Source organism: Ictalurus punctatus, chromosome 27, assembly GCF_001660625.3.
Source record: "Ictalurus punctatus breed USDA103 chromosome 27, Coco_2.0, whole genome shotgun sequence".
Lineage (NCBI taxonomy): Eukaryota > Metazoa > Chordata > Actinopteri > Siluriformes > Ictaluridae > Ictalurus > Ictalurus punctatus.
In genome coordinates this window covers 7,839,993-7,856,287 of record NC_030442.2, presented here as the reverse complement: position 1 = coordinate 7,856,287, position 16,295 = coordinate 7,839,993, and the positions used below count along the sequence as shown (strand labels likewise).

General features: G+C 40.5%; 1 protein-coding gene across 6 annotated transcripts in view; it reads left to right on the top strand.

Moving 5' to 3' along the window:
- Positions 1–16,295, top strand: part of apba2b (amyloid beta (A4) precursor protein-binding, family A, member 2b) — a 126,204-nt gene that overhangs the window by 79,330 nt on the left and 30,579 nt on the right. For 4 of the 6 annotated variants that reach the window (XM_017458705.3, XM_017458707.3, XM_017458706.3 and 1 more), the window contains one exon: positions 10,278–11,390. In XM_017458705.3, coding sequence (XP_017314194.1) covers positions 10,320–11,390 — 1,071 coding nt within the window. In that variant the 5' untranslated portion in view covers positions 10,278–10,319. Of the gene's footprint in view, positions 1–8,566; positions 8,671–9,770; positions 10,025–10,277; positions 11,391–16,295 lie in introns of those variants that run through there. The other 2 variants (XM_017458709.3, XM_017458708.3) reach the window with 2 other exon arrangements.

The following is a 16,295-nucleotide window of genomic DNA, read 5'->3' as shown; positions in this document are numbered from 1 at the left end:
ACGAGATCAAAGAGAGGCTGTAAATCCTCTCGAATTTTTCATGGCTTCTGTGGCTGTTCAATTGAAATCATGCATCACAGTGCAGGGCTTCAATACACTAGGCTGTCCTTTTCCAGTATGCTGATGAATGAACATGTGTGTCTGGAAATAACTGCAAATCCAACATGGTTTCTCTTCCTGAGGTTTGGGGGTTTTTAATCGCTGCTCTAGGAATTAATGTGGAATGATTTCAGGCGTAAAGGGGCAAAAAATCTGAGTAAATATTTGTTTACTTTCTCATAGCTTTTTCCCCCTAGGTGTTCATAAACGTGATTATTTAGTAATACACAATTTACTGATGTTATATGGTGATGATTTTCACTCCCTTTTTGCAGTGTATGTGGGTGTCTTGGTATGTGTTTTTACATGCGTAGTGCTAATTGGATAAAAGGAGGAATTCAGTCACAGGGATTGTCATTGTTTTTGTTTACAAATGCTTTGTCTTGTTTATTTCCTGATTTTGAACTTAATGTGGTTTTTGAGAACAGATGAGAATAGACTTTTAGTAGACTGTTATCATATTCTCAGCAAAGGATACATGGCCTCTTTGTGTCTGTCAGTCCTAGTGAAGGAGGTGTGGCCTCTTTGTGTTGGTCAGTCCCAGTGAAGGAGGTGTGGCCTCTTTGTGTTGGTCAGTCCCAGTGAAGGAGGTGTGGCCTCTTTGTGTTGGTCAGTCCTAGTGAAGGAGGTGTGGCCTCTTTGTGTTGGTCAGTCCTAGTGAAGGAGGTGTGGCCTCTTTGTGTTGGTCAGTCCTAGTGAAGGAGGTGTGGCCTCTTTGTGTTGGTCAGTCCTAGTGAAGGAGGTGTGGCCTTTTTGTGTTTGTCAGTCCCAGTGAAGGAAGTGTGGCCTCTTTGTGTTTGTCAGTCCCAGTGAAGGAGGTGTGGCCTTTTTGTGTTTGTCAGTCCCAGTGAAGGAGGTGTGGCCTTTTTGTGTTGGTCAGTCCCAGTGAAGGAGGTGTGGCCTTTTTGTGTTGGTCAGTCACAGTGAAGGAAGTGTGGCCTCTTTGTCACTCCTAGTAACCCAGTGAAGGAGGTGTGGCTTCTACTCTTGACAATCTCAGTGAAGGAGGCTTAGCCTCTTTGTCTGTCAGTCCCAGGGAATGAGGCGTGGCCTCTGTAAGTTCTTTGAAGGAAGTCTGGCTTCTGTCTGTTCCAGTGAAGCATGGCTCCTGGGTCTGTCAGTCCCAGTGAGGTTCGCATGGCTTCTTTGTGTCAAAGCTACCACTTTTATTAAAATAAGCTGCTGCATGAACAACATCACGTTGTATTGCGTAGTATTGCACTGTTTCAAAATCAGAAGAACAGATATACACCCTTTGACTATGGTAGACAGTTAAATGTAAAACTTTTAATTTACATCCAGTTTCCCGGGCTCCTGTGTGACGCTTATTCATTCTTAGCGCAAAACATAAAAGTAATTTGCCCTGGCTCGATTGTAGAGCATTTTTCACATGGACTGACTTTAATCTTTTCAAAATATCTCATATGTATTTTAAAGGCTTTTTTTTCCACCAGGACAGCTGAAATTCTGTAGCGGAAATACTCTGAAGCAAATGAAGAATTTCAAAGCTATCCAATTTGATTTGATCAGAGAAAGTGTGAAATGAAAGAAAGCCTCTTGCTCAAAGGACCCAACATTGTAGGAAGGTGGATGGTGTCAGCTTTCCTTGTGGTGATGGAGATGAAGGACCACTGGGGAAAACTCTTACCAGAGACAATCCGAACACCAGCTGACCTTCCCCCCCCCCCATCCAGCTTTTCTTTCTTTTTCTTTTGTCCCTGCCAGTCATGTTCTGCATCAAACAAGTAAACCTGCTCTTATGGGTGTCTGGTTGGGGTTAATTGGTTGTGTTAATGATCTCTTCTGGATCATTTCAGGATAAAATAGTTGTGACTTTGTGATCTGTTGTAAAGATAAATGTCCTTGGTTTTTAGATGGCAGGTTGTTGATATGTTTCTGCTATTTTAACCATGTTGCTGTTGTGTTTGATGTTATATATATATATATATATATATATATATATATATATATATATATATATATATATACTAATAGGTTCTTTGCAGTGGATGAAAGAGGCATTGATGTAATTGCTTTGTGCTGTAATATCTAGTAATATAATAGATGCAGTTAGTCCTAATTTGTTGTTAAACATGTTTGAGTTTGAGTTGAGCCATCTGTTAGCGGTGCTGATTCATCATTCGGTAGCAGAGCTTGTTTACACCAGTTTATTGATCCGAACTACAGCAAAATGCTGTTAAAAAAAAAAAAAGCAAGTGGTTTTTATTCTTACCTTTGTTTCTGCAAACAAATAGAAATGAAACTCAACAAATGTTATGATTCACATTATATTATATTCCATTGTTCCTATCAGAGACACAAATTGATTTTTGAAAATAATGGGCTTTTTTTGGTTAAAAATAGAAAAATAATTAAAATTCAATAACGTTTTGATTGTAAGAGTTACTCATGTAAAACCAAATATACTAGGATACAGGTCATTATTTCTATTAACTAAAACAAATTGATTAATTGGCTTGTTTTATTTTAATGTTTTATTTTTATTTATTTATTTTTTTAAAGAAATGGGTTTTACATGAGTGACTTCTACAATATAAAAAATGTAGCAATAAAAACCACTTTTTTTTTGCTGTAGTTGCTAAGACTAATAAATAGTGTATCCATACTGCAATACATTAGATATCCTGTGAAGTAGAAGACTGTAATTTTGCTAGAATCTTACACAGTTGCTCAGGTCATGCAATTTTTAAACGGTCCCTAACTGACTTCATTACTATAAAGCGCTGCTAAGCTGCGTTTCTGAGAGATTAGCTTCAGGGGGATTTAACGGCAGAAAAATTAAAAATATATTCCATTGTACTTGGTTCTGGTTTTACTCCAGAGTAAGACAATACACATTTTGGCCTTTCTGTGTGTTTATTGTTTGAGAAGTAGAAGATAGAATCTCGAATGTGCACTGAATCTTCGGTGACCGCGAGCCAGTCTAAAATGCGGTCGACTGTGAGTGACGTCACTTCCAAACACAAATTTCATCAACCCCATAGTATACGCCCGCCCCAACACTGATTGGCAGGTTTCTGTGCACGGGAAATGCAAATGCAAAGGGATATTTGCCATTCCGTTTGAATATTGGCAGGCTAAATACTCCACACTGAGGAAATTAAAATGCAACTGGTATTTGCATATTTCAGTATGACTGGATCATAATGTGTAACACACGGGAAACGCAATTGCAAATAAACTTTGTGTTTCCAATTTGAAATTTGTACGTTCGTGTAAATGAAAATGCAAACGGTAATACACGATCATTTGAATTATGTCACAATTTATGCATCCCATCCACAAATAGGAAATGCAATTGCAAATACAGTTTGCAATCGCTGTTGAATATTGTCCGCAAAATACTTCCACCTTTATGGCTATTTAAAGCTGCAGCGCTTAATTTTGCCTCTCTATCGCCATCTCTGTTTGAAACATAAAATTGCAAGTTACTTGCAGAGTTTTTTTTAAAATGTGGGTTGTGCTTCCGCACTGCTCGTCTGCGCGGGTGAATGATGGATTGTGGTATATTTATCAGAGTTGCCAAGTCCACTTATAATACGTGACTTTGGGATTCTTTTTTCTGAAGTCATTTGAAAAATGCGGGTTGTGGTTTTTTGGGCTTGTTTTAAAAAATATGGTTGCTTGTTAAGAAAATCTGACAAGCGGCTTCGTTTTTTCCCCCATTTACTGTCGCAATTTTCCCCAATGCACCGACACTGTCTGCTCACAGCCTCACAATACCGTAATATCAGTGCTGTAGTGTATTTCACCCTCCCACAGTTATTACAGGTTATAACAAAAAAACAAGTATACCATACTCGTATATATACTAATAGTAGTTATGGTTCTAATGTAATCTCCTTTTCCATCTCTCCAACACTGATTTTTTTATGTACTTGCTCAATCATTGATTTTTGTTCATTTTTAACCAAAAAAGTTCCCTACTGCAGCTAATTTTTAAACATAAATCAGTCAGGATCATTATTTTCATTTTAGGTTAGAGTCATGTGAGAAAATTAGTACAAATTGTTGGCTTTTTTAACATATTTAGACAAGCAAACATTTGATCCTCTTTGAAACAGCGCCTATTAATAAAGTTGATACATGCTATCAAATGACACATAAAATTGACTGTAACAAACTTAAAGACAGGCAATGAGGAGATGGGAACTGGCTGAATGTCAGCATAAGGTTTAAAAACCTAACATAAAACACAACAGAAACTCAAACCAAAGCGCACATGTGTCTCTCTCTCTCCCTTTGGCACTTCTAGCTAGATATATCTAGTTATATCTAGATATAGCACTAGTAACTATAACATATAACATATAACATAGTAACTATAACTATAACACTAGTTATATCTAGAGTTTGGTGATCCCTTTGCTATTGAGGTGTGTGGTGTCATCATGCCAAGATCTAAAGAGTTCCGTAAGGCCTTCAGAAAAAATGTTGTGGATACCTACGAGATCTCCAAATTATTTTAAATACATCATTCAACTGTAAGGAAAATAATGTACAAGGGACGCAGATTTCAAATGACTGCCAATTTGTCCGGGACTGGCCGTCCTAGCAAATTCATCCCAAGAGCAGAATGCAAAAAGAAGTCTCCAAGAACCCCAAATTTATATCACAGGATCTGCTAGTAAGTCTTGCAACTCTTGGTGTCAAAGTGCGTGCTTCTACAATCAGAGAGAGATTGCACAAATTTGACCTGCATGGGAGGCGTGCCAGGAAAAAGCCTTTGCAAGATTATAGTTTGCCAATGAGCATATGGGCAAAGACCTTTTGGCATAATGTGCTCTGGACAGACAAATCAAAGATAGAGTTGTTTGGCCACAGTAACAGCAGACATGTTTGACGTAGGCCAAAGACAGCTTTTCAGGAGAAGCACCTCATACCAACTGTGAAGCACGGTGCTGGACATGTTATGGTTTGGGATTGCTTTGCTGCTTCAGGGACTGGACAGCTTGCATTCACTGATTCAACTATGAATTCTGCGTCATATCAAAGAGTGTTTGAAGATAATGTGAGGCCATCTGTCAGAAAGTTGAAGTTGAATAGAAAGTGGACCTTTCAACAGGATAATGATCCTAAGCACACTAGCTAATCCACCAAGGAATGGCTATTGAATGGCCTAGTCAAACCTCGGATTTGAAACCCATTGAAATGTAGGGTGAATTGAAACAGGCAGTACATGCAAGAAAACCCTCAAACATCTTACAACTGAAAGAATATTGCATGGAAGAGTGGTCAAAAATTCCAGCATGCCGACGTTAGAGACTGATGGACGATTATGCAAAAAGCCTACAAGAAGTTATTACTGCTAAAGGGGCAATACCAGTTTCTGAGGACAAGGGTGTACTTACTCTTTCGACAGAAGAGTATCACATCTATTGATATTTCTTTGAATAAATGATTTAAAAAGCGATTTTTCTTTGTGGTTTTGTTCCAGTATATCAAATTTATTAATAGACACTGTTTCAAAGATGATCAACTGTTTGCTTGTCCAAATATATCATAAAAGCCAACAATTTCCATTGGGTGTACTTATTTTTTTCATAACTGTATCATTAGCTGGTACACAAACATTTTCAAACTGCTGCATCACAGGACAGCTTAATACAATCAAAAGGAAAGCACTATTTACCCTCTTCTGTGTTTATCCTCTTTTGCATTGCTGTGATGGACAGGGGAAAGAGAATATGGCATCCCTCCTGCCCCATTTTGCAACACATGCATTTTTACAACAGCTTTTGCAATATTTAAATAGAATAGAATCAGTATCAGATTGGCAAATATTCAAAGATCTGCCGTCTATACCCTCAGAAATGGAAAAGATGTGAAAGATGCATTCATAAGTAGTCCTTTTCTTGGACGTTTTGCTCTGTTGGGATGGTCACATCCACCCTTAATCTGTCCCTGTAGATCAAGCATACTCTATATGCAGTGGGGTCAGTGGTGGATTGGCGGTTAAGGCTCTGGGTTACTGATCGGAAGGTCGGGGGTTCAAGCCCCAGCACTGCCAAGCTGCCACTGTTGGGCCCTTGGGCAAAGCCCTTAACCCTCTCTGCTCCAGGGGCGCTGTATCATGGCTGACCCTTTGCCCTGACCCCGGCTTTCTGACATGCTGGGGTATGTGCATGGGAATTGGGAATTTCACTGTGCATATGCATATGAAACCGATAAAGACTCATCATCATTATATAATTTCTTTCCTTATGAAATGACCATATCCTTATATGGTCATTGTTGCCATGGGTGTTTTTAGTCTCACCTGTTGTTGCACACCCATGAGACATTTGTCTACTTAAATCCTCCATCTCTTTCATGTGTATTGAAAGGATGACATTTTTATAATTGAATTACTAAGCAGTGACTTTCAAAGTCTTGTCTCTTTTTCTAGTCTTTGGTATTTAGTTTCTTGCTCTATTTTTACTCCCTACATGTTGTACAGACTACAGACTACAACATCCTATTTTCTATATATAAATAGTCTTCAGATTTTTCAACCTCCAAAGCCACCCACAATGTTCACAGAATGTAGCTACTTAAGTTTTTGTTATGGTAACATTGCCATAAAAAGGTGAAACTATGCTCTTGTTAAATATGGCAGCGAGTCCAGGCGCAGCAGCTTTGTTCTCCCTGTACTTATACAATGACAATAAAGGTATTGTTGATACTTTCCCCAGTATTTGATGGTCTCTCTTTAGCTGTGAGAGACCATCATTAATCAAAACTCATAATTTGTTTGGATCCAATCAGAATCAGTGTAAGGGAGAGACGAGCTTATACTATACACCCTAGAATGTCTTGGGGTTGGTAGAAATTGTAGGTGGTTGTGGGTTTGAGAGCGTATTTTGGCATGGCAGGAATTTAAGAAGACTGTGTAAACGTGTATAAGTAAAATCCCAAATGTAAGACTAATCTCAAACAGAGGCCTCTGTTCTATGAATTGGCTGTATGAATAAAATTGCCTTGCCTTGTAAACATGCTTTCCAGTTATGAAACTAAAAGCAATAAAACTACAAGTACAATAAATAGTCCAAATGTGGGAAACACATGGTGTTTAGGCACTTAATTAGCGCTTCGGAACCATTTTAGTTTAATGAGATGTTTTTCACAGGGGCCAACTAATTTGAAAACTTTTTAAATAGAATTAGGATTTGTAGTACTGTGTGATATTTAGAGCTCAATACATCTAGAATAGTTATACTATATAATTAGAATCAATACATCTAAGACAGAAAGTGTTAAAAATTGATTCAAACTTTGATCTCCGGATAAAAAAAAATCATTACACCTCTAGTGAGAGATATCTTACTAGTTGTTTTGCCAATTAAAGTAGTTTAAGTGAGAACACACTTCTCAGATGGGATTTTGTTGCTTCTTATTCTTTCTTCCTCTCTCTCTCTCTCTCTCTCTCCCTCTCTCTCTCTCTCTCGACTGTTTATTATGCTTTCAAGCAAAACAAATTGCAGTACAGCCACATATATGCCTGCACAAAGAATATCCCTCCGGTAACAACCGACAACTTTAAAAGGTTAAATTGTTTACATTAAGTTGTTTATTTTATTGGAATTGTACCAGCTAGGTTAAGAAAATGTTGAGAGTGGGATAAAACAGATATAACTCTAGGAACAGGCAAGAGTGTTGTGCACTCTGTAGATAGAATTGTTCCTCCTTGTAATTCTATAAAAAAAAAATAATTGAATTACTTTCCTTAATTGCATTAATAATTGAAATGGTCTTTACTGGTTGATTAATAACCTTGATCAGTCACAATTACGAGTGAATTTGGCCTTATTCCTTACACAGAGAGCATCTTCATACTGCTATCATTCACCTCACTTGTGTTATAGGACTTTACAGGGAGTGCAAGTCAGAATTTTATACTCTATTCATTTCAGTCTCCTCTACGTCCTTTTGTGTTTCATGCTGAACTGATGTCAGGATGCGATCCTGGTTCTACAGAGCGGGCGGAATTGATTTTTCATGCATGTGACCTTAGAGTCAATTGATATGGTAATGTATTACAATTCAATAAAAGCCGTAAGAATGGTGCATTTTCATTTCAAGGACTAGAGTGGACATACATGGCTATACAAAATATGACACAAGCAACATGTATTCACACTGCATAGAAATCTTTTTTAGATATACACATGGCTCAGATATGCTTCCAAAGGCTATACATTTTACTGAACATTATTAATATGCCTACATCATATCATTCCACACTTTCTCCTCTGTTGTTCCATTGTGGTGTTAATGGACAAAACAAATATGTCATATGTTCTGACTGAGTCTCTAGACAAAGCTGCAGAATAGGTGTGGTTAATGCATTCAGGGGTGAACAAAGAGGCAAAGGGTCATGGGTCCCTAGGGGTGGTGTTTAGCTTTTAGTTCTGCGATTCAGAGCTAGGATTGGCCAGGACTTTTAGAGTAGGAGGGATGTGGAGCAGCAGGAAAAATGGGGGGAGGCTTCAAGGCATAGCAGTCAATCATTTCTACACTGCTGCTTAGTTCTTTGCACGTCCATGTGACACCAGTATCCAGGGGAAACAGGTAGGACAGAGAAGCCTTATTCACCTGCGTGATTTGTAGGTGCTATAGAATTGGGTGGTTGCTGCACAGTGATTGAAACAGCAGCTTGAGAGGTGTGATTTCCCTGGAGAGCTCTTTTGTTGAGGTGTGTACAGAATGCGATCTAAGAGTGGTGACATGCTGTGAATGTGGTGATATGAGAAATGTAATATGAGAAAGCTTGGTCAGAGTGTAAAGAGTCTGTGGAGTGTTAGTGTAAGTGTGGTGTGTAGTCTGTGTCTCGGTGTGTGTGTGTGTGTGGGGGGGGGGGGGGGGTGTCTCTGTCCTCTCCACATTCATGCCTCTTTGTGCAGGCATATGCGTGATTATCAGCTGTAATATCTGGTGATGGAAGGCATAATAATGGCAGCGAGAGAGAGAGAGAGCGAGAGAGAGAGAGAGAGATAGTGGAAAGCAGTAACAAAAGCCCTTCTGAGAGGCTGCTGGTGGAGATGGCACAGTGTGTGTGTGTGTGTGTTTATTAGTGTGTGACTCAGAATACAGAACATGTTCTTGTTCTCTTTTCTCATTCATTTGGATTTGATTATATAGTGTGTATCAAGAATTCCTAATGTATCTTCTTGCACCGGTCGGTATTTACACTTTTTAAATTAAAAACAGCAGAAACTCTCCACAGTAAGAACTTGCGCATTAATTTACTACAATCACTGCCACACCCTTTCCAACTGGAATTCTGGGATGCAAGATTAATCCCGCCTCTCCGGCCAAGCCGTTCCTTGATTTTACGTACTGATTACATTATCCTGCTTATTTTTTCGACTATTCTAGGCTCTAATTAAGTAGAAAAATAAATGCGGGCTTTTTTTGGTCTGAATTCACATCTAGGCTGGTGTCCAGCCCCCAGTGGTATGGACATGTCAGGCAACACTTGCAATTTGTAAATGAAGATCTGTCCAGCTCAATAATAGTAATTGATCAGGCACTGGGCAGTTAAAAGTGATCCAGCTTCCTACCGTGTAGGAGTGAGGCATTGCTGCTTGGCTGAGAGGATCGATGGGATTCAACAGTGCTTTAGTCTATGGGTGTAATTTGGTCTCATTAGTTATTGTCTGTAGTTGTGTAGGCATTTGTTCTTGTATTTGTTCTGTCTTCATTTGTTCTTTGTGACTTGGCAGCGTTATATTCTAAACAGGGTTCTGGATAGTATCAGTGGTGAGGATAAACACACTCTCTGCTAAGGGTCTGATGCACAAAGATTGAACCTTCTCAAAAGACTCCCAAGTGGTACAAGTGCCTAAGTGTTTATCGTATCATCAGGAAATTGTGACTCACAGTGATGCTACAGCTATTTGTGGCCTTGCTGTCTGGGTGGAAGGTATGGTGATGCTAACCATTCATGGCTGGTTGTTAGCTTAGGTCTACTGATTAGAAGTATTATTACATGTTCAGCAGTTCAGTAAAATGTGATGGCTTCATGTGACTTTCACTCTCTGATAGCTTAGGGTAAGTGTTAGTGTTAAATATTGTACAGCAATCATGTAGCAGTTAAGCATAAAGGGGCCATCACTGGTAGTTTGCTAGTCCTAGAAAACCCCACTCATGTTATTGTCTTTTCTTTTGTGTCTCAGGACTGAAGATCCCTAGAGATGGAAGGCCAGTGAACTCTCTCTATGGCTCAGAGGAAGAGGCCTGGGGCCAGTAGCAGCATGGCCTCAGCAGAGCTTCATGCTCCAGCACCATGTCCCTGCCCCACCCCTTATCCCAGCAAAGAGTGTGAAGAGCGACAAGACTCTGAAACCCCCATACCCCCTTACTGTGACCAAGAGGAGGTGGATCTGCCCAGCAGCCATCCTGTCACCCCAGATCACACCCACTCCAACTACCATGGCCATCCAGACAGCCTCGATGGAGACTCAAGCTCGGACTACGTCAACAATACATCAGAGGATGAAGAGGACTACGATGAAGGACTGCCTGAAGAAGATGAGGGAGTGACATACTACATCCGCTACTGTCCAGAGGATGACAGTTACCTGGAGGGGATGGACTGTAACGAGGGCAGGTATGGGCGCACTGAGCCACCCCCAGAAACAGACGAGTGCCAAGAAGCAGTGGAGGAGTGGGTGGAGGGTGAGGGTGAGGTGCGCTGTGAAGTTCTGGAGCAGGACTCGGATCAGCAGATATATGACGGGAGACCTGAACCAGTCCTTGATCACCATCCACACCATCAGTACCATCACCAGGACCAAGCTCTTCCTCAAACCCAGGAACAAGAGGAGGATGATGAGGAGAGTGAGGAGTATTGCCCTAATGAAGAGGAGGAACCAGAGGAGGAACAAGACAGAGAGGTCTACACAGGGGACTACTATGCCCCAGAGGACAATGGGAACTCGATGTATGCAGGCCACAAGGGCATAGAGGGTGAAACAGGTGAAGAGACAGAGGAAGACATTGATCAGATTGTAGCTGAGATTAAGATGAGCATGAGCATGGGCAGTCTGAGCAGTGGGACCGATCAGAGCCCGGAGGAGCTGCCACCCGTGCCCGGGCGTTACCAGGCTGAAGCTGAGCCCAAAGCCGAACCAGCTCCTTACCCCACACCACACCGCCATGACGGCAGACCCAAAACCCTCAACATCCCCCCTGCTGGGCACAACCCACAGCCACAGAGGAGCTCAAAAGCGCACTTGCACACACCAGAGGAGAGGAGGAGATGGGCACAGGAGCAGCACAGGGAACAGGTAAGGGAAGGAGGTCACACAGCTAAAAATTAGATCAAACATTCTTACAGATAGTTAATGAAGTTGTGATTATCTCTTCATTGTGGTTCATAGCATAATGAATCGGATTTTCCGCACAGAACTGTCTTTAGATGGCTATGCCTGTTTCAGGCATCGTAGCAGTGATGGCATTACTGTTAGGGTTCTGACAGCTATGACAGTCAAGATTTTCTAATAGATTATCACCTTCACATTTTTACAAAACTACTTTTTTCAGTGGTTTGCTAAGCTAAACAAGCACTCATCTGCTATGGTTACAGCGCTGTGTTCGATAAATTTAAGACACCACCTCTTCAAATCACCTCCAAACCGCTCAGTGCTTCGACAAAAATATCATGGCTTTGTCAAGGCTTCATTCATAAACTTCCATACCCATTACAGAATCTGCAATATGTGAATAATTTAGAAAAAAGGATCATTAAAATTGCATTTAGTTTTTTATTTAGTACTGCCCTAAATAGATTATTTCACATAACAGATGTTTACATATAGTCCACAAGACACAATAATAACTGAATTTACACAAATGAACCAGTTCAAAAGTTTACACACGTTTGATTCTTAATCCCATGTGTCGTTACCTGGATGATCATCGACTGTGTTTATGTTCTGTGAGAGTTGTTCATGAGTCCCTTGTTTGTCCTGAGCAGTTAAACTGATCACTGTTCTTCAGAAAAATCCTCCAGGTCCTGCACGTTCTGTACTTTTCCAGCATCTTCTGCATATTTGACCCATTTCCAACAGTCTCTATCTGATGTTGAGATCCATCTTTTCACACTGAGGACGACTGAGGGACTCGTACACAACTATTACAAAAGGTGCAAACATTCACTGATGCTTAGGAAGGTAACACACTGCAGTAAGAGCCAGGGGGGTGTAAATTTTTTAACAGAATGATTGGTGTAATTTATTATTATTTTTGTCTATCTTATTTTATTATTTTGTCTATCTTGTCTATTCTTATTATCTTATTTTTTTTCATTTAGTAATGCCCTTCAGACGCTAAATAAGATTTACACATTTCCCAGAAGACGAAATAATAACAATTTACACCTATCCTGTTCAAAAGTTTACACCCCTCCCCAACTCTTAATGTATCGTGTTGCCTTCTGGAGCATCGGTGAATGTTTGCAACTTTTGTAATAGTCGTGTTCACGGCAGAACTAAATAAAAAACATTTTTTATGATTCCTCTTTTTTTTATTATTAACATTTTGCAGATTCTGCAAGGGGTATGCAAATTTATGAGCACAGCTGTAAATATGTGGATGATTCATATGATCACTTATTGTGTAATGTCACATTTATACTATGATGGATTGGTATTCCATCCAGGATATATTCCCAACGTGTGCCCTGTGTTCCCTGAATAGACTCTGGATCCACTGCAACCCTGACCAGGGTACAGCGCTTACTAAAGATGAATGAATCAGTGTCATATATATATATATATATATATATATATATATATATATATGTGTGTGTGTGTGTGTGTGTGTGTGTGTGTGTGTGTGTGTATTTGTATCAGCCTCTAAAGACATTCTATTGTTTATTTGGTGTATTTTACATTGCCCAAAAAATAAATGTCAGTGTGAAGTTTTGTTATCAATATAACAGATTGAATGATGGTTGACTGCTTTCCTTTAAAGTACCAACTACAACATATCAGGTTGTTATTGTATATAACTGAAAGACGCATCTGTTTGGCCAAATTTTATGCCACATGCATAATTCCACATCCCTAATTTAATTGCATATAAATCCATACATAATTCTAGGTTCTGAATACAGATTTTCAATTTCAGAATCAATATGTAGAACCCAGTGTGTGTGATGGTGGATGGGAAGGAGGACTTGGTAGAGAGGTGGACTTTGATAGAGCATGGTGCTTGCTTTATTTTTCCAAATAGCACTTCTCAGTGCACACTCAACAAATAAAACACTGTCCCAATATTTTGTGGCTTTTGCCTCATTCAAGTTCATCAAAACTTTCTAAGCTCACATTCCGGCATGTGCGGGTGTGCATCTGTGTTATGTGCAACTTCTATCAGCTCTGTCCCCCTCTCTCTGAGAATCATCACGTGTTGCCTGCCGGTTTTACCCGCCTCCTCTTTGTCCGACAATGCCTTCGCTCTGCCTGACGGTAGAGGTAATCCGCCACCACCATCTGTGCCCCCGGCCTGTGGACCACCTTGACCTTCAATGGCTGAAGTGCGAGATACGAGTGATGCACACATTGGCATCCTTCATTCAGTGGAGCCAGTGGAGCGGGGCATGATCTGAACAGAGGATAAAGGGGCACCCCAGGTGGTAGTACTGAAGGGTGAGGACCACCCAATTGATGGCCAGAAACTCCTGCTCTGTCATGCTGTACTTACTCTCCATCCCTGTGAGCATTCAGCTGATGTCTTCCCCTCCACCACCCGGGACAAAACAGCCCCCAGTACTATGTCTGACACATTAGTATACAGAACAAAAGGGCGAGAAAAGTCAGGAGAATGCAACAGCGCGACCCCGCAAAAAAACACTTTTAACTGGCCCGCTCACATAGCTCCATACACTAGACTGGATCTGGCACTGAGTTTTTAGTGAGGTCAATCAGCAGGCTGATGACGTGAAAAATTAGGTACAAACTTAGGATAATAACCAGCCAGGCCCATGAACTTCCTCACCCCCTGTTTGGTCTTGGGTCTCGGGCAGGCCACAACCTGTGTTATCAATTTGGGGATGCACCTGCCCATGGCCCGAGTGTAAGCCCAGATACGGTACTTCCACTTACCAAATTGCACAATTGTTTGAGTTTGCTGTGAATCCTGCCTGTCTCAAGAATTTCAGGACAGCTCTAAGATTGTTGATACGTTGTAAATGTTGCTGCCAATTATTATTGATTTCAATCAATAATGATTATGTATTTAAGTAGGCAGTGGCATATTCACTGTGTGGGCAGAGTATTCTGTCTATGAGACATTGAAACTCCAAACAAACCAAACGGAAGGGTGACAAATTGGTGCAACTCAAATGGAGTGAAAAAAGTAATACATCAATGCTTGCCATTTAAACACCACATTGGCTTTTCTAGTCCACACAGAACTGGACTGACCCATCAGCGTTGGGCATCAAAACCACAGGGCTGCTCCAAACACTGTGTCTCCTTGATTACCTCCATGTCAAGCATAGCCATGACCTCCTCCTGAACTACCTTTTTCTTGTGCTCGGGTAAACAATAGGTGTGGTTGTGTACAACCACACCTGTAGTCTCGGTGTGGTGCTCTATGAGCTTTGTGCAACTGATTAGAGGGGAAAACACATCGGAAAATTCCCCTTGCAGCACTGCAACCTATGCTGTCTGGGATGGCGAGAGTTGGGCTCCACATGGAACCAGGGTGGAATGAGCTCCATTTTTTTGAGAGCTTCTCCAGTCCCAGCTCCTCTCTCTCTGAAACCACAATTGCCAGAGCAATTGAGGAGATTGAGGTAACATATTTGTAGTGGGTCACCTCTATCTGTTTGCCTGACCTCATAGTTGACTTCCACATCTCAGTGAACACTGGTGCAAATCAGTTTAATCCATCACAATTCATACAGTTTATGAAGGGTGCATGAGATAAAAGAAGTGCCCTGGTCAGTCAGATTTTCTTTAATGATCCCAACTCAGGAGATAACTTGGAAGAATGCCTTCACAACGCTGCATGCCGAGATGTTGCGTAGAGCCATTACTTCTGGGTATCACCGGTTGGTGACACTGGACCCACTCTGCTGTTTCTGCCAGGAGTCGTGCAATGAATTGCTCTAGCACCATCAGATTGAGAATTCCCTCGGCATCCCATTCCTCAGCCAGCATCTATCGCTGACAGGAGTCCTTGAGCTGCTGTGCTAAGAAGAATAGGTGGCCGACCTTTCAGGACCCAGAGGCGTGTTCCTGTGTTCCTGATGCTTGACAATCCCCCTCTGCCACACAATATTAACCCATCACAAGGCATGCTTAATTTAACTTTGGCTTTTAGAGATTGATTAAAGGGCTTGTTTATATATTGCAAATATCTGCACTATTAGTATTGCAAAAGCCAATATTCTGATAACAGCATATGGGAAATTGAAAGTCAGAACAAATATTGCTTTTGAAAAATCACAAGCGAGTACATTCAGACAGTTCAGTTCTTCTTTAAGTATTACTGTTGAGTTTAGCGCATAATATAATGGAATTTAACTGTGTTTTCATTCGGTTCATATTGTATTCACAAATAGCTCTGTGTTTTTTTGGAACATATATCATTCCACTGTATTCTTGTACTCTCTGAAAATATGTTTCAGTTTATATCCACTAAATTGTTCCATTTTTCCTGTAAAGAGGATTGGAGATGATGAGAGCAATATACAGTCTTCTAAAGATTGTACTTTCCTGATTGTCTATGAAGGTCAAGGCCAGTGTAATCAAAGTGTTTTCAACTTATCTGAGACCTCTAATTTATTGATTGATGTTTGGTAGATTTTCCTAATGCAACAGGACAAACACACAACATTTTTTCTTGATTTTGTCTTTTTTGTTATTCAGAGACAGAAAAGAGTTTGATTATATGCATTCGTCATTTTGCTCGACAAGCATATTAATAGGACATATCTACAGTATTTATTTACCTAGGGCTGCACAATATATGAAGGTGTGATTAGTGATTGTAATATTTGGCAAAGTTCTCCTCACCTTCCAGAAGTTAATAAAAATATCTTCACAGAGGAGAAACTCTTGTCTCTTGCCGCAGAGTCTTTAAACAGAATTGAAAATAAATGATGTGGACCACCAATACTCCAACCAGTCAGGACGAAGAGGTGTCTCCGCTTGCCTGTCAATTCCGTAAGCTCCTCCTTTTGC